We start from the raw sequence: 27,979 nt of genomic DNA on the forward strand, positions 1-27,979 counted from the left end.
TTTATGCTGCCCTGCATGAACTAAAAAAACCAAAGATAAAAATGGAAGTGAAATGAACATCATCAAAAAAAAAAAAAGGTTGTTTACATCCAGCCAGACCTCGGCCTCCTTAAGATACAGATCCTTCATACCAACATCTACTGTATCAAATATAACAGGTGGTGATGATAATTGCAGATGTAGCCTATTAATAATGAAAAAATGTGGTTAAAATAACTTTCGTGGGGTGAAGTTTTTTATTTTGACGACGGAAGCCCTCATCTTCCGGTGTCATTGTGCTTCTCTCCAGTGCGCTTCACGGCTCTCCGCGGTACAAACGCTCACGCCTGCTCCTGCGCTCCTGAAGTGTCGTCTGCGGACTGGTGGAGGTCTTCAGGACTGGACCTGGACCGCCGCACCGGGACCAAACAAAACCTCCGCTCAGGGTGGACTGAACCCAGGACCGGACCGGACCGGACCAGGAGGTGAGAGGGCATGTTCACAGTGTCCAGCACAGATTGAGCCCGCCAACACAACCGTGATGTATAAGAATAATAGTGACATTTTAATAGTGTGCCTAGTGTGAGTTTGCAGTGTTCTGTGACTCTGCCCAGTTTGATCTTCTTGTTTGATATATTTGCAGGAGATTTCACGGTGTGTTCCACGAGGAGTCCAAAAACAAATATAAATTATCATTAAATCAAGTTACATTGGTCCCTTCTCACACTTTGTTGGCTGATGTTGACTATGAAGTTAACATTGGCAAAGAAAATGTGAGTGCATTTGGCTTCTCTGTGTGATGAACTCATTCATTAAGTGGACGCACACATTTCTGGCACTCATAATAAAAATGAAACAACAAATATCGTGAAAACCACGCTAGGTTGTTAATGTGTGAGTCATGCTTTTGGTCAGATGAAAGTAAAATACCATGATGGTGGGGAAACAAAACAAAACAAAAAAAAAACATAAGGTAATTTGTAGCAGGTAGAGCCAGATAATAACATTATGTGCACTCAGTGAAAGTGCGGGCTTTTGCACAGTCTGCACCTCACTCACATGCATACAGTAAACACAGCATACTGAGCGGGCTGGAGATTTTATCAGAGAAAACGGCTCTAATCCTGCTTAGTGCATTCACTAAGAGGAACCTAGCACCCTGAAATATCTGCTTTTCAAGCTGCCACAGCAGTTTTTTCTTTCCTGTATTGGAAGAATAAAACTGGAGATTATGTTACATGCAGTATTTTAATTACTTCACTCATATGAATGACTAAGTGATGTGATACATGGTGACATATATGTGCTGACTGTGCCTGGAAGATAAAGTTACTCCCTTTTATGATGCTCATTACAAGTGTGTAAGTGTCCTAGATGTGTGTGTGTGTGTTCTGGCTTTCTGTTGTTGTACAGACTGCATGTATTATCATATTTCACAGATCAGATAACAGAATCTCTTTAGACATTTACCCAGTGACATTTCAACCACCATGATGTAACGCCCCTGCAGCACGTTGACAAATTACCTCTGATGGTATTACATTTGCCTTTTTCTCATCTAGATGAGGCAGCTGTACTAAAATCTATTAGGTTAAATAGAGACCTTATGAACAGCACTAAATCGTGCATTGCCTCAGGGGCTGACAGTCAATTTCTCTGACATAAAACCAGTATAAATTGTCAACAGCAGATTATTGAGCTGGTTCAGTTGCGGTTATTGCTCTGAAAATTGCTAAGATCCAATTTAAGTGCTGGAAGCCGAAGCACAAGCCTTTTACCTTTGTGTGAGACATGCTGCAGTTGAGAAATCTAACTGCTGCGTGGTGGTTTACTGTCCAGCAGGAAGAGGGAAGTAATGAGCTCCGGCTCACATTCATTAACATCTTTCCCCACTCAAAAGCACTTTCTAAGTACTGCTGTAGGACAGGGCTGAGAAACGCCATAGACACAAGTGACAAGAATTAGAAAAGTGTGCGCTTGTGCGGTGAAGGTGAGTGGCTCCAGCTGTGAGATGAGCAGATGTTACTCTTGGACACACTGGATTTAGTCATTTTGTGTCTACCTTGCTTGTTTGCCATCTCTACTATTAGCTGTTCATAATTGTTGTGTTATGAAATTATCTGGAAAAGCTGTGTCACAAAGGGAGTGTCTTCCTGCACAAATGAAGATTTATGATACTGTTGCCATCGTTATGCAGGGATAAGCTACAACCTATCTGAACTGTACTGTGGCTTTTCATTGTGTTGTGAATGAGGGAGTGTCCGCTAAGTTCTCATTTGTGCTCTGTGTGCGCACAAAGTGGAAGTGGGTTATGTTTGTTATTGTGTCACTGGTTTATGGGACTGATAAATCTTTCTGTGGATCACAGATTGGTATTAACTCTGCCAAGCATTGCTAAATTCAATGTTTTTGTCACACCCACTGTGCATTTTGGATTCAATTAGGCTAACTTGTTTAGATGGCTGACAGATGATAGGCATTTTAAATCCTAACAAACCGCATCTGCTTATTCTTCTGCTTGACTGATACTGGACTTTTTTTTTCTCCACATGAATGGCTCTATATCAACTGATGAACATGAAAGGGATCCATTAGACTTAATCATTGTGACCCAGAGTTTTGCTACTCAGCATTTGTAGAGTTGTGATATAAACCTACTCTCTGTTGACAAAATATATCGGCTGAATATATTGCTGCAGCTTTCGGCTTCTAAATTGACTCAAACGTATTTCTGGACTGCTCCTATTGCTGTCTGTGATATGATGAAAGCTTATCCTGATAAAAACTGACCAGCTGACCTCATTTAGCTCTTTTTTGAACTTCAGCAAATTCTAAACTATGTTTAGTGTTTGGTGGAGTTTCCATCCATCCATCCATCCATCCATCCATCCATCCATCCATCCATCCATCCATCTATCCATCCATCCATCCATCCATCTATCTATCTATCTATCTATCTATCTATCTATCTATCTATCTATCTATCTATCTATCTATCTATCTATCTATCTATCTATCTATCTATCTATCTATCTATCGTCTCTGCTGTTGATGTGACCCATTTTCCCAGCGGAGGAACGTTTCATCTGATACAATCAAACCTAACTGTGAAGAAGTGGGACACTTTAAGGCACAGCGGAGAGCAGAAAGGGAGAGGGGAGACTGGTGAATGTGGTGGGAGGGTGGGTGGCGTGAACATGGGATGCTTGTAGTGGAGTAGAAGAGTAGTTTTTTTGTTGTTTTGTTGTTGTTGTTTTTTTTTTTTTGTTGTTTTTTTTTAAGGCTTTCCAGATGGCACGTCGACAGGAAGGTTCTGGGGAAATGGGCCCCTAATGAATGGGAGGGAGAATCACCTGAGGGGACAAGAGACATCAAAGAAACCTTTCTCTGCTTCTCACTCTCTTTTCCCCTCCCTCATGTTCGCTTCATACTGACTTCCTTCTGCTCTTCATTTACTCCACATGCTATGTATATAATCTAGCTGCTTAGTAGCTCCCCTCAAGTAATCTCTGGGCATAGATGAAACTCTTGCCAGCCTCCTCTCTCCCACACAATTTAAACTAATCTCTCCTCTCCTCACCTCACCAATGGACATTCCTCAATTTTACAGTAAGACGGCCCGAGGACAGGTTCAGACAGAGCTGTCTGAGAGGAACCCTTGACATTTACTGAGGCCAACATGTACATAAGTGCATTAATGTCCTTGGCCGAACAAACACACATGCCAGGAGAGACTGTGGTGAGACACGGAGAGAGGCAGACAGACGTTATGAAAAGGAGTTTAAACATGGGCAGTTCTCCGGTTTATCAAGCTGTTTGCACTGATCAGAGGCTCCTTATTTAGAGCGAGTGGATGTGTATGATTGGAGACGGTTAGGTTTTGGGGGGGGGGGGGGGGGTGTTTAAGATTAACACATTCATGCTCTCTCATGTAAATGTGAGGATGTGTGGATATGTGTACTGCCTGGGAAACCAAATGGTTTTATTACGCGCGCATGTTAAGGTACAGTCAGTCTTATTATTTTGGCCAAAAGTGCTTTAAAAATTATTTGCTCCAGACATTTGTTGATTTCCATACAATGTGGAAATTTGTCTGCAGTTTCTCTTAACTGGCATTATTTGTGTATTGGCAAGTCAAAGTTTCATTATTTGCTGGAGGTACTTGGAGCAAAACATTTACTGTAAAGGAGAACTCATTTCCTTTTAACAAAGCAAGATTCACATTCACATTACATGTATTCATTTGCAGACTCATCAGTCCAATGCAACTTAGAAGTGAAGTGTTATCAATAAGGCTTCAGTGACTTCGGTATAAGTGCTAAGCGCTCCATCTATTCAATGAGTGCATAAGACCAGTTAACTCATCACTCTAACGCCTACTCAGCCTGTGAATATGGTTGTGTAATGTCTTCAGTGGCTCTAAAGGAGCTTTGTCAAGTGTGAGAAAATACCTCCAGTCAGTGTCATCAGAGGCTACTTCAGTTTGGTTTGAAGACTTCACATTTAAAAACAAAGAGTCTTTATTATGTGGCAGGTTGAGAATGTGTTAAAAACACCTGGGTTGTTAAAGATGTTACATTAGAGTGGGCATTTTGACTTGAAAAAAAAAAAATAAATAAATAAATACAGGTGTGTCTAAGAACCCACTCAGGAGTGTTTCGAGTTCCAGGATTTCAAATGAGGTATAGCTTAAATGGAAGTGAGTAGTTGTTAGTGTTAGTATCTGTGTGCTTAGGTGCTTTCTTTGCTGTGAAATGTCAAAGTTTCTGCTGTGATTTTTGTCTTTTTGGATATGACAGTTTCTAAAGTTTTAATGTTTGAAGATATTTTATACCTGACATGAAGGATTAACTGTCGTAAATATTTCCAGTACAGGCTTTGATATGCTTGTAGACATTTCTTGAGAGCGCAAACTCAACTCCTGAGGGATGTATCTTGCGTGATGTGTTAAAATGCCTGATAAGATCCTGATAGTAGGTCCTCTGTGGCTTCTGATCTGCTTGATTTCCTGCGTTTTTTCACACTCGGTGTTTTTTTTCACACACTTAATCAATTCATCTGCAAATGGCTCCTGCATTTAAGAGACCAGATACTGCATGTTGTGAGTGCATACATTATCCTTTAAGAGGGGGGGCTTGAATAAATTAAATGCCATCAGAGAGTAAAGAGAATTTGCTTTTCAAATGTAACAGCGGGACTGAGATGCAAAATTCTTCATGACGAGAGAGTCACAGGGGTTTTTTTCTCGCGTGCTTCAGACATTTAAAGGACGTTTTCAGGTTGACCTGCGTGGGCTGCAGTGCCGAGACAACCTGCCACCTGTGTGTGATGTCTGCTGTACTGGTGCGACTGTCGGCCAGGAATGGGGCGCAGGACAGAGAAGAAACTTGTTCATTCTTGTTTTCCTAAAGCATATGCCTGCAGACAGTGCTGAGTACTACTACAGAAACAAACATCTACACATATTCCCATGTCTATATGCCCAAATTGAAACGCACACACACACACTCACACACACAGAAAAATGCCCTGTGGGTAGGAAGCTGCAGCAGGAGAGGAGGAAGTGAAGGCTGAACTCGATGTTGCAGAGCTCTGCTTTGGAAACATCTCTGGCCGCCAAATACTAAATCATTCTCTTTCTCCTCTATCTTTTTCTCTTCTGGATGACAGCGTAATTATTTATTTCTTCTCTCTGTGTCTGACCCTATACCATTCTCATCTCTGCTTCTATTTTTAAGCGTGAGAATGAAATATGTGTTAAAAGGAAACACATTTATCAGTTATGCCAATTTAGGAAGTGGAGGACATGTGCTGTGTTTCTCCGTTCACAAACAAGCTCCACTGTGTTTCTATTGCATGTGTATTAGAAGTGCTATCAAGAATCTTTGGCTAATACTGCTGCATGAGACCTCAGATTAGAGGCTGAGACAGGGCAGCAAAAATTTGTAAGGGTGAAGCAAACAACAGGAAATTGATTTTGGGAGTCAAAGTTGGAAATGGGGTCACTTTGGGAAGTCGCCATCTCACATAGAGAAAAAAACAGGAACTGTTTTTCTTAATAATGGAAATGTACTTAACTGTGATTTGAATATATTGATGTGCACAGTAGTGGATGAAGTCTGGACAGGGTATTGAGATTATTGTGATACCTACTTGCCAAACAAATAGTCACATGTTGAATGGTGCAATTTCCTTTCAGTGTCAGTGTTGTTTCCTGGAAATTCTTACTTCTTCGGGCATTGACTGAAACGCCATGCCTTTTTATCACCATTTTTCTGTATAATATTTGCATACATATGAGGTAGAAACTGTAACTAGAAAATTAGATGGCATGGTGAATAGATATTTATTTCAACACCTTTCAGATACAGATCAGTATTCATTTGGAGTTAGTTTTCTGCCACCTGATGAATGTAAGTCTAATATTTTCTCTGTTTTTGGTCTCTACTAGCTCCTGGGGGAAATATCTTTGGCAGTTAAATGCTCCACTCTGTTCCACAGCAAGTCTCTAACTGTGTCTGTCTGCTGTTTGGTACTGAACTTGTGTAGTTGGTTTATCAGAGCTTTTCCTGTGAGCGCAGTTGTAGAGAGGGGGGTGAGAGTGAACAAATACAGTGACAGCAGCAGCTGAACGACGAGCTTCAACTTGCTGCGACATGTAGCTGCAGCTTAAGCTGATAATTCTCCGTCGGTCCGTCACTACAAGTGGTCCTCATCACATCGTGGCATTGACAGCTCCACACTGGAAGGCCCCAGGCCGTTGAATCGAACTCACAACCTTTTTGCTGTGAGGCAACAGTGCTAACCACAACTCCACTGTGCGGCCCACTGTTCAAGATCCATTTATCAAACATATCCACCAACTTAGCTTATTTTGTTCAAATGCGAGCTTTTGCTCACAAGCGCGGATGTTAATTTCTGATCCACCAATAAATGCCTGTGAGCCAAAGCAATAAAAATAACACATCTTTCAATAAATACTTCAGATAAGCATCGCATGGGCACAGCTACAGTAATTACAGGAAATTAGGGACACCTGTTCAGCCATAACAGCAGCAATAATATCAAACACGATCATTTAGCTGCCAATGTTCCCGTGTTGCAGCCGTGCTTATCCCCACGGGGAGTCGAATGGCCAGGCCTGAATCGACTCATTCATTCCCAGTGAGGCTCAGTGGCTCGACTGTGAGTCTCTGCTTATAAATCTCCGTCACACCAGTTCCATCTCCAGTGATAAATCTTTCTCTCACAACTTTACAGCAGGGACAAACTGCTTTTCCACTAAGGATTGTCGCCTGTTGTGTTTGTGATATATTTGGCAGTTGTTTCTAAAAGCAGCACGGCCCAACAATGTCACAGAGGGAGAAATATGCTGTTGCCATAGTGTAGATGTGTACCATTGCTGTTTCGGTATGCAGGCATAGCATCTATGTGTGCGGAAATCATTTGTTCAATAGAATATAAATCTAAATCAAGAAATAATGAACTGTTTGAATTAATTCCCTTTTCTTATTTATCTGTGCGCTGAATATGAAGGTACAGCCAGGGATGGTGAGCATGTAAGCAGGGGGAAGTAGCTGGCTCTCTGTGGTTTGTTTTTTTTTTTGGTATGCATTTTTAAAAAAAAGCTTCTTTGCTGTTTGCACAGCAGTATCAGAGTCTTATCCCCAACTCTAATTGATAAAGAAAGGAAGTTGTTATCCAATGCCCATTTTTTGGTGGAGTTAGTGTGTGTGTTTGGAAGGAGCATAAAGGGATGAAAGTCACTCTGCTGCCTTTGTAACTGAAAACATCATAAGCTAACTGTAGTTAAAAATGTAAAGCGATGCATTTGCCCATGAATTATAAAGACAAATTGACCTTCACAATGCCAGAGCTAAGTGCATGTTCTCATTCGTGTGAATCACTCGTGGTCACTCTCACTGGCATCGGCACAAGTTACTGTGTGTTACAGCAAATCATGAAAGCCGGAAAGTCATCAGGGAGAAGTGATGTAATCATTTAAAGGAGTTTCCCAGCCTGCGATCACATGGCCATGAAAGTAATGAGAGCCTCTTGAGAAAGAAAGAAAGTAATTAAACTGCTAGCACACTATTAATGCCATGCCATATTTTCCTGAGGACTTACAACTCTGTATAATGACATCATGAGAATTGTCATGTAATTGAAAGGACGACACTTGATCATTTAAACTCGCTCGCTCACCAACCCCCCCACCCACCACAACCACCCCCGCAGCGGAGGTCCTGCTGCAGAGACGCCCTGTCTGTCGATTCGGCCGTCTGTTAGAGCACAGTCAAGTATTCACTCCTGCCATATACTAATCCTTTCAGTAGGCTTGGCTTCTGGCAGCCCTGTAAAAGGGCTGACTGTGCGGGGAGTCCAGAGAGACCAGGACTGATACACACAGATACATTTACAGATACATTCTGTAACTCAAACACTCAAACTCTTCCCAGAAAAAAGCTGAAAAATGCGCCCGCTCACTTTCACACTTCTAAATTCACAGCAGCGTGACTCACGTTTTCGACACTTATATAGGCTGTAACACATTATGTTTTTGTTTTTATGTTTTTGTGTATCTGTCTATAATATTACAATTATGAATGCTAATTGAACTGCTGATCCCTTGACATTAACTTGTAGCCCCTTTTATAGCTGCAGCTCTCGAACTTTTCACATCAAGGGCCCACAAACCTCATCTGCCTGTGTAGACAGCCTATTGGGCTTCATGCCACCTAATTTAAAAGAGGTTAATTGTAAACTTATGACCACTCATCACAGTCTATGGCTTCATTGTTGTCATGAAACATGTGAATATCCTGTACTTAAAAAAATTATGATTCCTGCTTACATGAAGTCAAACCACTGACACCCAACTTATATTTAATCACCGGGCCACCATGGAGACACAGAGAGATCAATTCAATGCCTATTCTGAACTCATCCACCCAGAGTTGTAGATCCCAACTCGGCTCACACTGGTTCACAGGAGGTGTAGACAGTTTCCCAGTCTATCACCGGCCTCACTCAGAGAGAACCATTCATAATCACACCTGTGGGCTATTTAGAGTCGCTATATTAATCTACTCTACATGTCTTTGGATTGTGGGAGGAAAGTGGAGCATGCAGAGGTTTGCACCCAGAGATTAAAATAACCTTTCAGAGAAACTTTATTTGAGAATGCTGCCTTTGTACAAGTCACTCAAACGCCACACGAAAAAAAAAAAAAAATTATTATAATTGGAAAGGAGCCATCTGTCAGTATGACAATATATTCACTAGTTGTGTGTATACTCCACATATGTAGGTATATGTCCTACTTTCTTTGCTCTGTACTTGCTTAGAACACGCTCACAAAGGCACAAACATTACTCTATCAAACACACAGACCTGCACACAGCCTCATATTCACACACATAAGTGACAACACTGTTTTCCAGGAGCTGGAGTCCCAGAGGAATGCTTAGTTTGGCACTGACAGTTAAACCCTTTGCCATCTTAAACTAACAAATGTCAAAGCAATCTGACGTGTTTCTGATTTGTTACAAGTGACTTGACTAAAAGTGATGGCATTGAATCGGCGGAGGTCAAGGTGAGAAAAATGAATATCTCTCAAATGAAAAAACCTGCCTGTCTCTCCTTTCTGCTTTCTCTGTCAGGTTATGGAGACGCCCAGCTGACCATCGTGGATTCGCCTTCACATGGAACATAACATTTTTTCTCACTGCATCAACCGGACTTTTTCTCACAGCCAAGCAGACAGACTGGCTCAGCGCACATCTGAACAGATGAGTCACGTATGAGTGATAGATGATGTAACAACGTCTGAGACAGCTTTCGTCCATGGAATTAATTGCACCAGCAGAAAGTGAAGAAATACTTTTTTAACATCATGTGGCCATCATATACTTGTTCTGCCAATGACAAAACAAGTTGCCATCTCAGGCAGTGGAGAAGCAATGACCTAATTCAGATAAAATTACCTCACACTGATAAGTGGCCCGCCCCCTCACTGGGTAATGGAATATAATCACAAATGGACTCTTATCATACAGGCCGGAGTGTGTGAGGTTACATGATAATTTAGTGTGTGTCTGTGTGTGTGTGGATGGCTATTTAACTCAGAGGAGTGAGTTTTGATGCTACATGCAGAAATGTTGCGCCGTGGACTGCTATCCTGGATCTCCCGCGTTGGGGTCGTGCTGGTGCTGCTGTGCTGCTCCCTCTCACTGCTCTATGTGATGACCTGCAGCCCTCCCCACTATGATGACCCTCCACTGAGTCATGTTTTACCCCGTGCTGGACCTAATCACCCCAGCCTGGGGGGCGCAGGGCCAGGGATCGGAACAGGCACCGGTGGGACAGGAGGAGCCAGAGCTGGGCCGGCTCAGAGTGGCGGATCACCAGGTGTCCAGTCCTACCAGGTGCTCCTTCAAGAGCGTGAAGAGCAGCACCGCCTCCACATCACCTCCTTGAAGAAGGAGATTGCACAGCTGAAGGAGGCTTTGCAGGAGCGCAGCCAGCAGCTGAAAGGAGTGCAGGAGAGCCTGAAGAGAGCCACCGGGGGCACGGCGGAGGGACAGGAAGCTGGGGCAGGGTCACAGGGAGGGGGTCTTGGGGAGGCCCAGGGAGCCAAGAGCCAGCAGTCTGATCTCCAGGAGTTCCTGAAGAGCCAGCTGTCCAAGGCTGAGGTGACTGCTGGCGTTAGGCTTCCCAGTGAGTACACGGTGGTGCCATTTGAGAGTTTCACCCTTCAGAGGGTGTACCAGCTGGAGATGGGGCTGACACGTCACCCAGAGGAGAAACCAGTAAGGAAGGACAAGAGGGAGGAGCTGGGGGAGGTTCTGGAGATAGCTCTGCACAGTCTCAACACACCTTCATCCCAGCAGGATGGCAGGGGTGCAGTGGAAAAGGCTCAAGCCAGCAAAGTTTACGCACCATCTGATTTTATCGAGGGTAAGAACACATCACAAAACAGGCTTATTCTAATTTTATTGAATCTCTCTAATCTAAATGTCAACATACGTTGGATACGCATCCATACACTCAATACTTGTGACCCAGGTCCTGTGCACCCAACATCCACCCCAACCATTTCCTGTCCACTTCATCCAGGAAGCAATTACATCAGTGGCTGTATAAATGTGATATCACTGTTTGCCACAGCAAATCAGAGCACACATGGCAACTTTGTTATCTCATATGTGTTTGAGTTAGAGCAGTCTCCCCCTGTCCTGTCAATAACATAACATTTGCTGTTTGTTTTGATAGTGAAATAATAGAGTAAAACAGGTTAGTGCTACATATAAACATTAACTGGAAACAGTGCTGCAAACCCAAACATTTCTGACATAGCGTGCGCTCATTTTCTACTGTTATTTGTATTCTGTTTCCTCCACTACCGCAAGTTGCTTTGCTGTCATTTTTCATTTTTATTTTCTTGGTATGGTGATCTCTGGAAGGTCAGCAACACTTGAGTATTATTGTGTACAAGTACAACCAGGATATCCTCCCACATTGTTATTCAGCTCTGATTTCTGATCACACAGGAAATGAACAGGGCTGTTACTCATTCAGAGTGGAGCATCTTTTCAAACATGGGGTGTTTTCAGTGTGGTGTGTGTGTGTCTGCATCTGCAGGTGTGCGTGTGTATGTGTATGTGTGTGTGGCTTTGCTCTGAGTAGTAGACTATGAGTAAGTGCAGGTTTGAAAGTGAGTAATAGAAGGAATGAGCTATAGGTCACTACATGGAGCCCCTTGTATGTGCATGTGTGTGGTCCGGGGTAATCTAAGTGTGTGTTTATGTGGCAGTGATCTTCATAGATGTGCATCTGTGTATATTCATGTAAACAGCCTCCAAACCAAGACAGCAGGAGAGTTCAGCTTGCTTTTAACAAAATAGCGACCCCCCTCGCCCCCAAACTCATATTTTACCTTTAATGCTCCTTAATGGATTTGGCCATCGATGTTCAGCAAATTTTGAAAGAGCAAAAAAAAAAATTTGAAAGAGAAATGTAACCTGGATGCATCTTCAGGAAGCTGTCAGGGCGGCATTCACAGGCCTACCGAGCTGAAACTGCACACAAACACTGGAGGTATGCAAAATGAAGTAGCCAACTGAGTTGTGTCCTTAGAAAGGGACCGGGAGCTCCACTTAGACAGAACGTTAGAGACAGGAAGTGAAGGCATTAAGTCTAAATTGTCAGACATATTTACTAAATGAAAGCTTAATGTGTCCCTCTGGGAGCTGAAACCTCCCATCGTGGGAAACTGGCCAGTTTATCAGAAAAGCTTGAAGTCAAACTGGATCAGTTATAAATCTCAGTCAGCAGATGTCTTTCTGTTCTCTCCCTTCTTCTCGCTGCTATTTAACTTTTCTCCTGTCTGTTTTTTTTTTTTTTTTGTCCAAGCCCTCTCTTTGAAGATTATGCCTTTTTTCTGATGCTGTGGTATCTTCCTCTCGCTCCCTTTACGCTTTGTTTTTCTCTGCTCTCACTTCTCAGTTTCTATATCTCATTTCCCTTTTTATTTCCTCCACCATTGACCTCAGCTGGTCAATTTGAAAGTAATAATCTTAGTAATAGGGGAGCAATTGAAAGACAACTTTCTCCCTGGATGAACAAGCTAACCCAAGGCTAACAAAAAAAAAAAAAAAAATACAAAAACAAAGAAACTGATGCTTGATCATAATAGCCTCTCTCTGTCAGTGTGTGGGTGTTATATGTATATGTATGCCTATGGCTCTTTGCCCAGCAGCAGCAGTGTGCATGGACAACATCAAAGTTGACCTTATGTGCCCTCATTTCCCTTTTTTCCCACACATATACACACAGTGACAAGCTGAGAAAATTGAAAACTAATGACATACACACAGAAGTCATGGCAAAGCTGCTGCTAAAAATGAATTCCCTTTCAAAGATGGTTATTTTTGTGCATTTATTTTAAATTTAGATATTAACTCACTTGGAAAAGAAAATATGATCCTTTGAACTTAAGAACTCAGAACACTCAGGGGGATTTAAACCAAAGCTGCGCCCTGGAGAGAGAAAGCAGAACAAAGTAATCGAGATGAGGAAAAATCGCAGAGGAACAACAGGCAAGGAAACTACATGGCTTTAAAACTCAGAATATACAGCCCGTTTCAGGTCTAATTTACAACACCTCCCAGCTGTGTGTTCAGTCGGATGGCACAAGAAGGCTTTTAGCTTCAATAGACTTTTTAAGTAAGAAAAATGACATTTTAGTGTGCTAATTAGTTTGCCTTCCAAGCATGGTGGCCATTGATAACATTTCATATTAATTTGATGCAGCTGCCACTCTAATCTCATTGATCTCTTAGGTTTAAAATTAAACATGAATGACTGTCCGCTTTCCCATCAACCTCAAATGTACCTTGCATATACTGCAACTGCAATTTGTATATGTTAGTATGCCGCACTAAGAGTACACAGCAAAAACGAAACCATAAGCACAACACCGCAGCTGTTTACTACACATATGTGAGCTTGGCATCAATTTTGGAATTTTGTTGTGTCACCCATCAGGTATCACTCGTACGGAGAGGGACAAGGGGACGCTGTACGAGCTGACCTTTAGAGGGGACTTGAATAATGAATTCAGACGCCTGGTTCTTTTCCGACCCTTCGGGCCTCTGATGAAGGTGAAAAATGAGCGGGTGGACACAGCCAACGTCCCAATCAACATCATCGTGCCATTGTCGAGGCGCACGGACAAGTTCAAACAGTTTATGCAGAACTTCAGGTGAGAATCATTTTTCTTGTGTTCTCGGTTTGTTTACTGAGCTTCTCCATCAGTCACACTGTTTGTGACAGAAACACCGCATTTAATTATTCAAAGCACTTCTCCGTATCACACATGACTAATGCAGGAAAATGCAATCCTTTATTATTCAAAGCCAGTTTTGATTCCAGTCTAACATTTTAATTGGACATCAGACAGATGGGAATGAGGAGTGTAGAGATTAGAGAAAAGAAAATAAGACGAGAGGCTATTTTTCTCCTCAGAAGGGTTCAGGTAATTAACATTTTGAAACTGCATGTGTCGTGTGATGAGTTAATTTATTTTGGTGCTGGTAGGCATAGCCAGCATATAAAAAATCAGCAAGATGTAAATGACTCAGACAAGAATGTGAAAAAAGTTGCCTTACAGGTTGTAGATCAGTCTTTATCAGTCACCACAGCAAATGTGATTTCATACATATTTTTGATGCGTCTTAAACAGATCCAGGCCACCACGTGTTTGCGATAAGACCAAGAAGAATTTTTGATAGGGAAAAAGTATGAACAGTCGATTCGCTGTTAATGGTTCCTCATGAGGTCAAATGAAAATGAACAACTACAGTCGTTTAAAAAAGAAATTACATTCATGTTTTGACAACACAAAATGTGCTTGTTTCAGCTCCACAGTCAGTCACCATCAGGGAAAAGCAAACATACTTAATGTCTGTGATTTATTGTGAAGCAGCTGCTGCTTATCACAGCTCTTTTTACATGGTAAATCCTGCTTAGTAGCAGTGTTGAAGCCCATTAAAATGCCCCCTGGGCAGAAGTTGATATAAAGCATAGCAAGACGTGTACTTACTTTAAGAGACGGCCGGTCGCTGAGCAAACACTTTACCCTCATCCATATTAAAGGTACAGGAAAAGAAATTGAGTGTGTGTGTGTGTGTGTGTGTGTGTGTGTGGGCCTATTTTATTACATTCATTGGGTCTGAAAACTGGGATCCCCCTGTACTTATGGGACCCTATAGCTTTGTTGAGGCCAACTTGCAGAACATCACAAGTGTAACAGATTTATATTTTAAGAGCGATGATAGTTAAGGTTAGGGTAACTGATGAGGAACTGTATTTTGTCCAGTGTATGTGTGTGTCTGTGTTTAAGGGGTGATACCAGGGAGTGACTGTAACTGTATAAAATGTGGTTCATTCACAGTCACATTATTCACATGCAGCATTTCCGATTCACTATGAAATCCTTCCTCAGTGCAGTAAGTTTTAAAAAGAAAGCCTTATTCTTAGCACATGATAAAATAATTATAACGAAATGTTTTATGATCTTGTGAGGGTTTGCATTTATGTGTCGTGAAAATTTGCAGCAAAAAATCTATTTACTTTGAATAATGTGTCTTTAACACAACATAATCTGTTCATGATTTTTCAACACACGCTTCAAATGTTCAGTCATTTGCTTAATTCTCTTTAATGCTCTTCTGGGGAAAACTCAGACAAATGTTTGTTGGTTAGTCTTGTAGAAGAGAGGGGGCAATTGTCCTCAACACGTGTGTGATATATTTGACATGTTTCCATCAATGTACTCACAAGCTTCTCCCACCTGGCCTCTCTTTTAATCACACAATCTTTTCCTCTGTGTGCTACAACATAGTTTCAGGCTGATAGTCATGATTGCATGTTTTGTTTTGTTTTTTTCTTTAAAATTGATTTCAAAATCATTTACTCTAAAAATATAAGCAAATGTCAAAATGAAGTGCAATATAATCACTTTAATTGCATTTGTAATTGTAACCAACAAAAAAACGCAGAGAAATCAGCAAAGAATATAAAGCAGAGATGAGCTGTAATACTTTACATACTTGACATTTTTCCTAATTGGAACAGTTAAATAAATTCAGAGAGTTTCTGTTTGGCACTGAAAGAGGAAAAAAACCCTGCTCAGTTTGAAAAAGCTTTCATCTTCAGTGTCCCTTCCTCTGTGTGTTTGTGTATGTATACAGGGAAGTGTGTGTGCGTCAGGACGGCCGGGTCCATCTGACAGTGGTGTATTTTGGGAAAGAGCAGATGACTGAAGTCCGCAGCACTCTGGAGAACACATCCAGGTGGGTTGGAACCACAGCCAAGTTTATTCCTTTGAATTGGAGGTCAAACGCAGAAAAATGCGAGGTTATTTACGTAATGAAACAAACACTGACACAGTCACGCAATCACTGTTTCAGTGCTGTTAAAAAATGATTTTACTATTTCCATGCATGTGCTAGAAACCTCCCTTCTTCAAGTTTTGTAATCTGTCCCCCTTCTGTCACGACACTCACAAAACACACACACACCTCTCGGATAGGCATCCTGCCATAGCCAGTCATCTGCCTGATGAATAATGGAGCAGTGTGCCACTCATGCTGAGGAGCTGAGAGCTACCAGCCAACACAGATAAATTACAACAGGCCTGTGATCGTCTCTGATTCACGCTGCCCCCTCGCAGGGAGCTCGACACCCACACCTCTGGAGACGATCGCTGTGTGTGGCTGATCAGGAGTCAGATCCACTGTGGACTGAGCCGCAGATTCCCTGAGGGGGTTGCTATGGTGATGCTTGTCGATTTCCCAGCCCCGAAGGTTTTTGTGTAGCCTTGAATCAGTCGGACTATCTCCGGTGTTTCTTTGTCTCTCTGCGTCTCCTGTTGCTGTAGCTAAGTGGAGGCTGCGGAGATTTAAAAAAAAGAAGAAGAAGAAGAAGAAGGCACTATTAGGTACTCATGAAGAGTCACATGAAGAATACAAACATCCAAAACAGAGTGGCTTATTATTGATTTTACTGGGGACAGGTGGGGCTAAAGTAAGTGAAGGTGGAGTCCGGGAGAGGAGGGTGATGAATATAACACGACATGTCATTTCTCTCCTGGAGCTGCAGCTCTGCCTTGAATTCTTTCAGGCTTTTTGTATTGTTCTCAGTCTAACAATACATTCATCAGTGATGGAACAGCTTATCTGAGTCTGAATCGCTTCCTGTAATCAACTCTGTACTATGAGTTTCTTTTAACCGGCTTTCAGCCTGTGGTTGAAATAAATGGAAGTCCTCACTGGAAGATAACTACCTTTGTTTTCGTTATATAATATCATAAACAGGCACACCTACAACATAGGTATAGAATAGTCAAGCTTTATAAAGTCAACTTTATTTTGAAACAACATTTAAATATACAAGATAAAAAAAGCCCAGTGAATAGAAACTGCAAAAGCTCTGTCACTCCTTAGTTTTAGATGTGATCGTGGGACATGTAGGAGGAGTGAGTTTACCCACAGCTGCAATCTGTGTGCCATACAGTAATACACTAAATGCTTCCAATGAAAGGTGCATGAGCAAAGAATAAAAAAGATGATATCTGTTAGCAACAGATACATTAATATGTTGTTGCTGGTTATGTTCACTAACTTAGTCACTTAGTTAATATTAATTCATATTATCAAAGTAGCAGTAAACAGAAATTACAGGGGAAAATAGGCGAACAGCTCAAATGAAAACTAGTCAAAGTCAAAGTCAGCTTTATTGTCAATGCCATGAGTACCTGACATGCACAGACGGGGAAACTGCAGCACTCCCTGAGGCCCACAGTGTAGCAGCAACAATAATAATAATGCAATAGAGTGTAGAAGTCAAATATATATATATATACATATACATACCATCTAAATATAAAAAAATAAAATAAAATAATGTCTATTAAAATAATGAAATGCATCAAAAAGTTTTTGCCATTAGGGAGCATCAGTGTTTGTACCAAATCACATGTTAATCATTTGTAGTTCAGTGTCCTGGGCTTTATCCTGCAGACCAGCCATGATCCGACCAGTACAATATCTGTCATAAATGTCAGATTTAATAACAGTTGAGACATGCCACAATAAACCACGTCAGCCTCCTGACAGCGTTAGAGGAGAAATCCTTTGAATGCCCATCCTAAATGTCATGATGATCAGTGCCGTGTTTCTCACCGACAGGGCCAGGCTAATAAATCAGTCACAAGCCGATGCTCACATTTGATGTTTATGTATTTAGCCAATTTTGGGAAATAACCATCAATTAATGACCTGAAGGATCAATCACTCATTAATTTATTTTTTTTTATATTATTGTTATCAACTTATCCATTCAAGTCCTCAAGAACAAATGCTTATTTTAAGAGCTTGGAGCTTTGAAATATTGTTTTGTTTGTCAATGTTATGTGAAGATGAAGCTGTGAAGTCGAGTGGAGACCAAAAACATTCCTGATGTAGCACCACTAAAGCCCAAATGTCAACCCTGAAGGCCAGTTCCATACCCTAAAGGATGAGTTTAAGGTTCACATTCCTCTAAAACTCCTTAAAACTCTGACTTTGAGACACTTGGTTGAAGCACATTCACACAGACACACACAGGCATGCGCACACGCACTCGCACAAAGACATCTTCACTCACAAACAAGTCAATATCTGTTCCCAGCAGTGATGGCATCATTAGTGGCTGATCTGATTCTCTGTTGCCCTTCCAGCAAATTAAATTCACCTCCAGAAACTGGTTTCCTTTGAATCTGCTCCCAAATCACCTCCAGCTATCTGTCAGTGTTTGGTTTTTGTTTTGGGGTTCTGTGAAATCACATGAAGTCACACTCCAGGCATTTTAGAAGCACAGTGTCCCTGTTCAAATTCCTTCCAAAAAGCATTCGCGTGACCGTCAACAGCCAATATAAACTATTTCAGGCAAATTTCCCTTGGGCCTAGCAAGATCTAAATTGTCTTGACTCTAGACTAAAGCTAAACCAGCTAAACCCCTCAGCTGTGCCTGAAAAGGTTCAAAAAGTTACGGCACATTGCTGTAGCAAGAGCTATATCATTTCTGCAGTAGCCAAAGCCAAAACAAGCAGAACACAGACGGTGGCTCCAGCAAAGCAGACTTTCTTCAAAAAGTCTGGCAGATACCAGGGAAATCGTGTAAAATAGATAGGATTGGCTGCTGAAGTTTCAAGTATATTGCTTACGCATTCATACTTCAAAGCCTGATCTCAGTTCTGACACCTGTGGGAGGGCTTGTACATTTCTGCGGCTTACATATTCAGGAATAAAAGGTTCCCTGCAAGGATTCCTAACAATGTGAAATAAAGCCAAAAGGAGATGTAGATGGGATGGGAGAGGGAGATGGAGACGGTGATGTCTGGTAAGCAGGGGACAAAATGGCTGATCTGTTTCTAAGAGGTACACAGTGATAGGTATGAATAATCACGGTGCTCCAGAAGCTGAGTTGAAAACTGTGAGAAAGGAAGTTGGAGGAGTAGTATACAGATGATAAGGGTGGGAAAAATGTCAGCTATTCTGAGGATGGAAGAAGAAAGTCAGCAACTATCTGAAAGGAAAATGCACATGCAGATAAAAGTGAAGGATGAGAAATTCGGGCAGACAAAGAATGGGAAGATGAGATCGCTCTTGTCTTAACTTCGACTACGACCTCTCTCTCATCTTCCTCTCGCACAAACTTGCAGCAGCTCCTAAATCCAGTCTCCGATGCTGTTTTTGTTCAGTTCACAGATGGGTCAACAACTCACTGAAGGGCTGCTGTCAACTCAGAGGAGGCGAGAGGATAATGTTGAGCAGAGATGAGATTATAAGTCGATGAAATGATAAACACATCAGAGAGGAGCTAGAAAGGTGCCGTAAGATTCAAATCAAAGAGAGCGTGCGTGTGTACGGATTGCTGATATTGACCCATTCTGCAAATTACTCAATGTAAAGAACTCAGGAAGCTGTGTAGCCTCAGGGTTCAGCCTGATCACGCTTCCTTTTTATAGCCTGCACTTAACTCTCAATTACATGCAGAGACATTTTATTTTCTTCTTCCCAGAGACACCAGACTTCCAAATACCAAAACAATAAAATAAGAAAACAGGGAGGGGAGGGAGGTTTCTGCTCTGTGAGGATCCAGTGAGGCACAGTAGCGTTTTCAGCTGAATGCTAGCATCAGCATTAAATATGCTCATAATGATAGTGTGCTGATTCTATTGGCAATGTTGACTGTTCACCAATTTAGTGTATTAGCTTTTCTTAATTTTCTAATGGGAAAAAAAAAACATTCCTTTTTTAGATGCTCCAACCCTTGAAGTTGGACCAAGACGCTCTTGGATCACCGCAGTCTTTATGATTCAACCTCTGGGGAATAAGAATACCAATGCTGACATCAGTGCCAATCCTATGATTAGACGCTGACAAATTTCCCTGCCAACGAAAACACAGAGAGTACAGATCAGAACAGATAGTATTAGATGTCATCTTTTGAAAACATTGTTTGTGCAAACCATTTCTCAGGTTATTTCCGTCTAGAATGAAGTTGCTGACTTTACTAGCAGTGCCACTAATGCAGCTTAAAGCGAGCAGGCATTGCTGGTATATTTAGTTTGTCGACACTGAAAGGAAGCCTGGTCTTGGCCACATATAGGGGCTCACAATCGAGACGTTCAGCATGCGTGTCTGTATTCAGGCTTCCAGCTATAACCAGATACAAGCTAATACATTAAATGGTTGAACAGAGGCACAGATTCACAGTGAAAGAAAAAGAAGATCAGCCCCCTTCCTGCCCTGAGTAGAACAAAGGATCACGCCTGCTGCTGAGACACAACACGACAGCTACTTACAGGCTTAAGGGTACAATAGTTTAGCCACTACCTGATACTAGTCATCGCACCCACAGTAAACAAATTGACTATTTTAGGCTGGTGTCTGCGGGTAAGCAGGAAGAAAAAGAACAGCACATAAAAAAAAGAAAGAAAAAAAAACACTTAAAAACTTATCCAGTTTTCCAAACTGCACAGTATAATGGCCGTCTCTCTGGGGATTATCCTAATAGCTAATAAAATGGGACCAACACAAACAAGACATGAAATTACCGAGCTGAACAGTGTTTTAACCTCAGATAACCCCTAAACCTAATGAATGAATTATAATTTTACAGACCGCACTTAAAATCGGAAATACACGCAACTGAATTTATTAAAGTTACAGAAGACGAGACATGCATTGGGAAATTTGTGTTATGATTACTTTTTTGTTAGAACAAACAAACTCACTGGTAAATACACCAGTTTGCTCTCTTGCCAAGAGGTCTGCATCCTTAATATGAAGCTGTGGCTCACAGCTAGCTTATCTTAGAGAGAGAACTTGCTTCTCCTCTAATGTGTTTACCGGCACCTGTACAGTTTATCAATAAACTAATATTTTACTTTCTGTATCAGTCTCATGTAGCATCTTACAGACAAAGCAAATAATTAAATACACTTAATCACCCTGACAGGAAATCAATTTTTTGCTTTATTTGCTTGAAATAAGATAAATATCTGCCTCTTCAGCCAGAGACATTTCTCTTGAAAAATATGCTGTTTTTTCTTTATGTATGACAAATTCTCCGAATCAACTTGTGAATGTGGCTGATGTTGCCTTAACACTGTTTAAGACAATCAGAGCACTTGTGCTCCGTCTCTACCATCTGTGGACAGTTTAGTGCCAGTGGGTGGGTCCACCTCTCCTGGGACTGTGTGGATTGTGGAAGAGATCAAGTCTGTTTGGAGTCATAAACTGTGGACAGACACGGAGGCCAGATTCTGCCCGCTGACGTATCAGCTGTCAGCATATTAAGCAGACAGATATATGAGGACTTCTTAATATTTGAGCTTTTACTGTAAATTCAAATGCATAATTTGAAGTTGTTTGGTGTAATTATTTGGTTTTGCTGTTCCATCTGGAGGTTGATCAGACAGACAAATAAGATGCTCATTAAGTGGCATCGTGTTTGTCTTTCTCTGCGCTCTGCGTTTCAGGGCTACTCAGATTGAAAAGGTTTTATTCTGCCTTTTTTGTTTGGGAGTGGCTGAAAGGATGGCAGTTAGACAAAGGCGTCACACAGACACAAACATGAATAAATTTGCTGATACACAGACAGACAAACGTGCAGCAGTGAGATGGAAATGTGGGCAGCATGATTCAAGCTGCCTCAGGCAAAAACAAACTGACCACGTTTCCTCCAGTCATCCTGATTTCCTCCAACAAAGCTGTGTATGTCTGCCTCCGTCTGCTGGCTCCCCCTGTCTCCTGTTTCCCATGTGTTATGTCACCCAGCATCACATGAATGAAGGAAGAGGAGGTTTGATCCTGTTTGTTCTGCCTTGCATTTTGATGTGTGAACCAGCTTTTTCCTCAGTATCGTCTATCTAGAGTTGATGCATTGATGTGTGTCTATGTGCGCGCGCGTGCATGTGTGTGTGTCTCTGTATGTGCATGCATGACAAAAAGGATTAGTCAGTATCAGTGTGATTTGTTATAGCACACCAAAAAGCTACAGCTGCTCACATCTGGATCCAGCTGTTTCTCTTTACTCTCACCACATCCTTGAAAAACTTCAGGGCAGATGATGAAGGAAGCTTTGTTATTCCATGCCATTAATTTTAGGTTGCAGTTGAAGAGGCTGTTCATATCTTGACCGAGATCAGAATGAGAGCTGCAGGAGCTGGCTCATGAGCATGTCGGGGGAGTAAAATGAAAGCAGACCAGAAAAGTTTGGGCTGATATGAACTTTTGCGAGCGGATTTGTGAGGTCATTACGTTTGAATCTTTGGGTAGGAAATACTACGGGCAGAAACATGCAGAACACGGCAGCAGGATTAGGGGCAAATTAACCCACCCCAGAAATCCAAAGCAAAAATAACATCATGGGCTCCTGTTGACCTTCAGCTTTGCACTTACATACCCACTGGGCACAGTGCATATGCCAGCATCATTAGTTTTTGCCTAGAGTCACCAACCAGCACTCCGCCCTTGTGTTTAGCATGCTGAATTAATTAGCTGTAATATTAATTAGCATACATTTATTTTGGAGTAACGTGCGTCATACCAATACAGAATTAAATGAAATGACAAAAGTATTTAAACTGGATTTTGCCACCGGCCACCTCTGCAAAAACAAGGTCACGCAAAAGTCTTCTGATCAAGTGAAAATACCGAAGCTTTGGCTTCAGGCCCTCGTCATTTAGTTAGCAGTAATATTGTACTTCAGCAGTGCATGTTCCCAAACAAGCTAAATCACAAATTAAACAATTACCACATAGTGAATCTGAGACCTCAGAGCGGTTACTCTCTGGTTGTTGATCCAGTTCCCATAAACTGAAACCATAATGACTGCTTGACTGCAGAGATATGGCCCGAAAAGACAATGAGAACATTTTGCACACCTTAATTGTTGGGGAGGATGTTATTCTTTGCAAAACATAACCAAACATCAGACAATTGCATGTTAGTGTAATGTGAAGAGGAGTTTGGAGTCCCGATTGCAGTGGATAAAAACCTGATTGTGAAGTCTTAGTAATCTTAGTGGAGCCTCCAGGAGGGAAAGAGTGTCTAATTTTGGGCAGCACGGTGGCATAGTGGTTAGCGCTGTTGCCCCACAACAAGGTTGTGGGTTCGGTTCCCGGCCTGTGTAGAGCATGCTCTCCCTGTGTCTGCATGGGTTTCCTCCCACTGTCCAAAGACATCATGTTTGGGTTAACTGGTGACTCTAAGTTGTCCGCGAGCGGTTGTTGGTCTCTGTCTGTCTCTGTGTGTTGGCTCTGTGATGGACTGGGGACCTGTCCAGGGTGGAAATGGATAAGCGATAGAAAATGAATGAATATTGTCTGATTTTTGTCATGTGCGTTTGCAGGGAGCTGAATTTCAAGAACTACACTCTGCTGCAGCTGGACGAGGAGTTTTCTCGGGGCCGAGGTCTGGACATCGGGGCCCGAGCTTGGAAAGGGGGCAACGTGCTGCTTTTCTTCTGTGACGTGGACATCTACTTCACAGCCGACTTCCTCAACAGCTGCCGACTCAACACGCAGCCTGGTGAGACACACACACACCTTCACACAGACGCATCGCACTGAAATCGTGTCCTAGTCCTCTGACAGCACTGTCTCCCTGGATCTTAGGTCAAAAGGTTTTCTACCCAGTGTTATTCAGCCAGTACAACCCAGCTCTTATCTATGGAAGCCATGAACATATCCCACCTGTGGAGCAACAGCTGGTAACACACACCCATCAAATCTTCAGATCTTCTCACTTTTCATTTCTCAAACACTCTGCAGGCCACTTGTGTAAAATAGGAGTTAAATAGCTAACCTCTCCAGCTGCCAGGTCACCACTCCACAGAAGGATTCCTGCTGAAGCTTTCAGTTGTGTTTAGTTGATATATTTCTGTAACATTTGCGTGTCTTTTTGCTCCAGGTGATCAAGAAAGACACGGGGTTCTGGAGGGATTTCGGTTTTGGCATGACCTGCCAATATAGATCTGACTTCATTAATATAGGTAAAAATCCCCATTTAAACCACAGCATGCATTTCAGTTAAACCCCGCCACAGACTCTACGCACCACAGGAAGTTATAAACATTTCCTGGGGGTTGATTATTTGTGTAGAGGCATTGCATTAACAAAAAATGGCTTTTCTGGATGAATACAAAAATGTGCTTCAGTGGTAATGGCGCTATAGCTTAATGGATATTAAAAAAAATTACGAAACACAAGTGGTTCAATATTTTATTATGGGACTCAACTTGGATTGGATTTTATTATATTACTCTGCATGAAATAGCTCTGAGGAGCAGTAGCAGCATATATTAGCATATCTCACAGCCCCCCGTCTCCTCCATCTGTATATTAGGTGAGGAGTATTGGCTCTCAAGGCAGATTTACATCAACTCAGTTTCCGTCCAAAGTGAAATCAATTACAGGCTTCAGTGAAATGCAAAGTGTTTTATGGTTTTGGGCCCAAACACACATGGACGTGTGAATGAAATTGCTTAACTATGCCAAAGGTGTAAGATAGTATCAGAATTTGAGAAGATACACCAATCTGAGTAAAGCTTTGATTCCACTCTTATTCCTGTCCATTTGAAATAGACAGTATTATAGAGTATTAGCACGGCATAAGTTGCTTTGAAGGCTAATAGTATAAAGGCTTAATGAAATCAGTTTTGCTGTTGAAAAGTGACAAGATTGGCTGAGGATAGTTAATCCACATGCTGACTTCAGTCGAGGAAAAGGAGTTAACGCTAACGTCACTCAAGACATCTTTGTTCGGGATGAAGTTTGATACTGAAGCTGATGAAGGTTTAACCCAAACTATGATGTTTAGCTAACCCTCACCAAGTTTGTTTTGTGACTAAACCAGAAAGTTAGACCTTGGCTCCAGTTGGATCAGATGTGAACACACTGATATTCCAGGAGGAATAAGAAAGTAAGAAATTAGCCTCCAGGAGTTGTTATGTGTATATAATCTTTACAAAAAACAAAAAAAAAACAAGAAGTTGTGGTTTTATTGAGGGTTATGTTGGGTAACATTTGGCCAAAGACACTGACTTTCCGTAAAATGAGAATTTCTTTCTTTCTTTTTTTTCATAAATTACACAAGCAAGTGTGCTGGAAGATGAATTTTTGCCAAACCTGTTTCGCCATAACCAGCTGCTGACCATAACAAAGGCATCAATTTTAGAGAACAGAAAATAGTTATAAATTCCAAAAATATCAGGAAAAAAAATCCCCTTGAATGCATTTTATGTTCCTCAGACATCAAATTGGAAAAGATTATTTAAGTCACAAGTATAAACATGCAAATGAACAATTCCTCTGCTTGCTTAAATAATCAATTTGCTGGATTCCTGCGTGGAAAAGGGAGAGTTTTTGAAATAAAAGTACGACACAAGTGTACGTTAAAGCAGACAGATGCGTTCGAGATGTGTAAAGTTGCAGATTCAAACATGCCTCGTCAAGAAATGTTTTGTTGCACATACCAGCCGTCTGGAATTTCCTGCTCCTACAGGAAGAAAGCTGATTATGTACATTATTACAAACATTGTGTAAAAGTGTTTCCACTTTGCAAAACTGCACGTTTCATTGTGATGATGATTTAATAAAACGTTGTCATGTTATTCTGTCCTTTTAGGGGGGTTTGACATTGACATCAAAGGCTGGGGTGGTGAAGACGTCCACCTCTACAGAAAGTACCTCCACAGCAACCTCCTGGTGGTGCGAGCGCCATCACGGGGCTTGTTCCACCTGTGGCATGAGAAGCATTGTGCTGATGAGCTCACTCCGGACCAGTACCGCATGTGCATGCAGTCCAAGGCCATGAACGAGGCCTCGCACGGCCAGCTGGGCATGCTGTTCTTCCGGCACGAGATCGAGGCTCACCTTCGCAAACAGAAACAACAGCAAAACTCAAATCCAAAGAAGACATGAAGGCTCAAATTGGTTGGATTATAATCACTTGCTATGACTGCAATCAATTAAGATTGAGAGGCGAAGAGATTAATTCCGCTGATTTGAACCACAATGTATTTTTTAAGAGAATTATTAAGTATTTTTCATATTATGCTTTTTTCCAGGAATTAGAAGAGACAACAGATACCACTTTAGTCTCTGTGGGCAAAATGTGGAGCTAAAGACAGCAGGTTATTTTCTTAGCTTAGCATAAACACTGGAAACGAGGAAGCACAGCTACCTTGGCCAAGGTCAGGGCCAAGGTCGCTAACTGACATGCTTTATAACGTGATCTATAGGAGCTGATATAAAACTAACAACGCTAACTTATTTATAGAAGCAATTTGTTTTTCTTTCAATATTTTATAATTGATTAACAGTTACTTAAGCTTGAGCTACATACATTATCGTTTACTGAAGTTTAACCTGAAACAACATATTTTTTGAACGATATGCAAAAGTCTTAATCTGTTAAGTAACTAGTAGTTAAAGCTGTGAGATTTTTGTTGTGGAGATAAAAGTACCACATTTCCCTTTGAAATGTTGCAAAGTAAAAAATATGAACTGATATGAAATTAATTACGTCTGTGCTGTATATTAGAGTTTAAGCACAACACTTGAGTAAATGTTACTTTGGATCACTTCCAGTTTTTAAGCCAAGCTAAGTTACTGCTGACAGCTGCTGTTTTATGTACAGATGTGAAGGACACTATAAGAGAGAGAGCAAAGTGTAAAACTATTTTCTGAGTCAAACGTGAGACTTTTTAATCAACTTTTTCGAGGACTGTGTGCAAGTTGCTCTCATGTTGCTGTGAAAAAGACAACATAATGATCCACTCAAATAGAAATGAACTTCTTGAAGCATTGAAACAGACAACTGCCGAGAAGTCACAGCTTGTCTGATACATCCCATCTATCTGTAATTTAATGTCTGTATGCCTCTGTAACTGCAGCAAGGCCGCTCAGAGAGGAAGCATAAGGCCTAAACATGTACCATGTGCCTTGTGTGGATGAAACCTGAACACTGTCTCTACATGATGGACACTGAAAAGAGACCAACCTACAGTTTTTATATGTAGGGAAACAGGGCCATCTAGTGGACTGATGGTTTAACATGAAGGTTAACAAATAATGAAGGACTTCTTTAAAGCCTGGAATGGCCTTGTAAAACATTTTATAAATTATTATTTATGTTTGCCTATTGTGCTTTGTAAATGTCATGATTTTTGTTTGTTTGTTTTGTTGTCATAATTCAAAAGCAGTATTTTTTTTGTGGGCCATTCACCTCTTTCATGAAGTGACAATTAGTTTTGAGGAAAAGAAAAACATGCCATGAAATAATTATCTATGTATTTGTCAGTAAAATGACTTTCCTTAAAAGCTGCCGTGGCTCAACTTTTATGTCTGTAGGTGTGCATGTAAGGCCACAATATAAACACAGAATTTTTAATAAACGTGTCACAACATAAAGCGTAACCCAGAAAAAAATGTGTTTTTGTCACTTAAATAACGTGTAAAAAGTTATTAACTGAGGGTAAAACTGTTATGACACAGACGATGACCTAAAAAGTCGGAAAACTGTTTTTTCATCATATTTTGTTTTTGAAATGAAATGTGACTTAAGTCCAGGGTGCAATAATAAAGAAAAATGTGACATTACGTGTTTTAGTTAGCAGTCACAGAAACTGGCTTCTTTATATTTATTTTAACAAAGTCATGCATAATTTTCTCTTCAGCACTTCCTCAGTCCCGAGAGGCAAACAAGAAGTCTGTATTCATGGTGGCTGACCAAAGATGTGAAAATGGACTCTTTTGAAATCATGTTGTTGTTTTATTCATTGAAACTGTCCTTGTAATAATACATCAAATATTATTCTTACACTTCAAGTTATCTTTTAACTTAATGTAAATTAGTTGAATAAATGATATTTCTGCATTGTC

The 27,979-nt window shown here is 41.2% G+C and overlaps 1 protein-coding gene across 1 annotated transcript; it reads left to right on the plus strand.

Moving 5' to 3' along the window:
- Nucleotides 1-328: 328 nt before the first annotated feature.
- On the plus strand, nt 329-27,979 carry csgalnact1a (chondroitin sulfate N-acetylgalactosaminyltransferase 1a). Its single transcript, XM_029516382.1, has 8 exons — nt 329-464; nt 9,642-10,938; nt 13,528-13,744; nt 15,735-15,836; nt 23,446-23,624; nt 23,711-23,805; nt 24,006-24,087; nt 25,722-27,979. The coding sequence occupies exons 2-8, from the start codon at nt 10,122-10,124 to the stop codon at nt 26,015-26,017; spliced, it is 1,788 nt and encodes a 595-aa protein (XP_029372242.1). The 5' UTR covers nt 329-464; nt 9,642-10,121; the 3' UTR covers nt 26,018-27,979.

The sequence above is a fragment of the Echeneis naucrates genome, chromosome 12, assembly GCF_900963305.1.
Source record: "Echeneis naucrates chromosome 12, fEcheNa1.1, whole genome shotgun sequence".
Taxonomy (NCBI): Eukaryota; Metazoa; Chordata; class Actinopteri; order Carangiformes; family Echeneidae; genus Echeneis; species Echeneis naucrates.

Coding starts and splice junctions, on each gene's coding strand:
- csgalnact1a (XM_029516382.1), top strand. CDS start 10,122: ATGCTACATGCAGAAATGTTGCGCCGTGGACTGCTATCCTGGATCTCC. Junction 15,837..23,445: donor ACTCTGGAGAACACATCCAG/GTGGGTTGGAAC, acceptor GTGCGTTTGCAG/GGAGCTGAATTTCAAGAACT. Junction 23,625..23,710: donor CCGACTCAACACGCAGCCTG/GTGAGACACACA, acceptor CCTGGATCTTAG/GTCAAAAGGTTTTCTACCCA.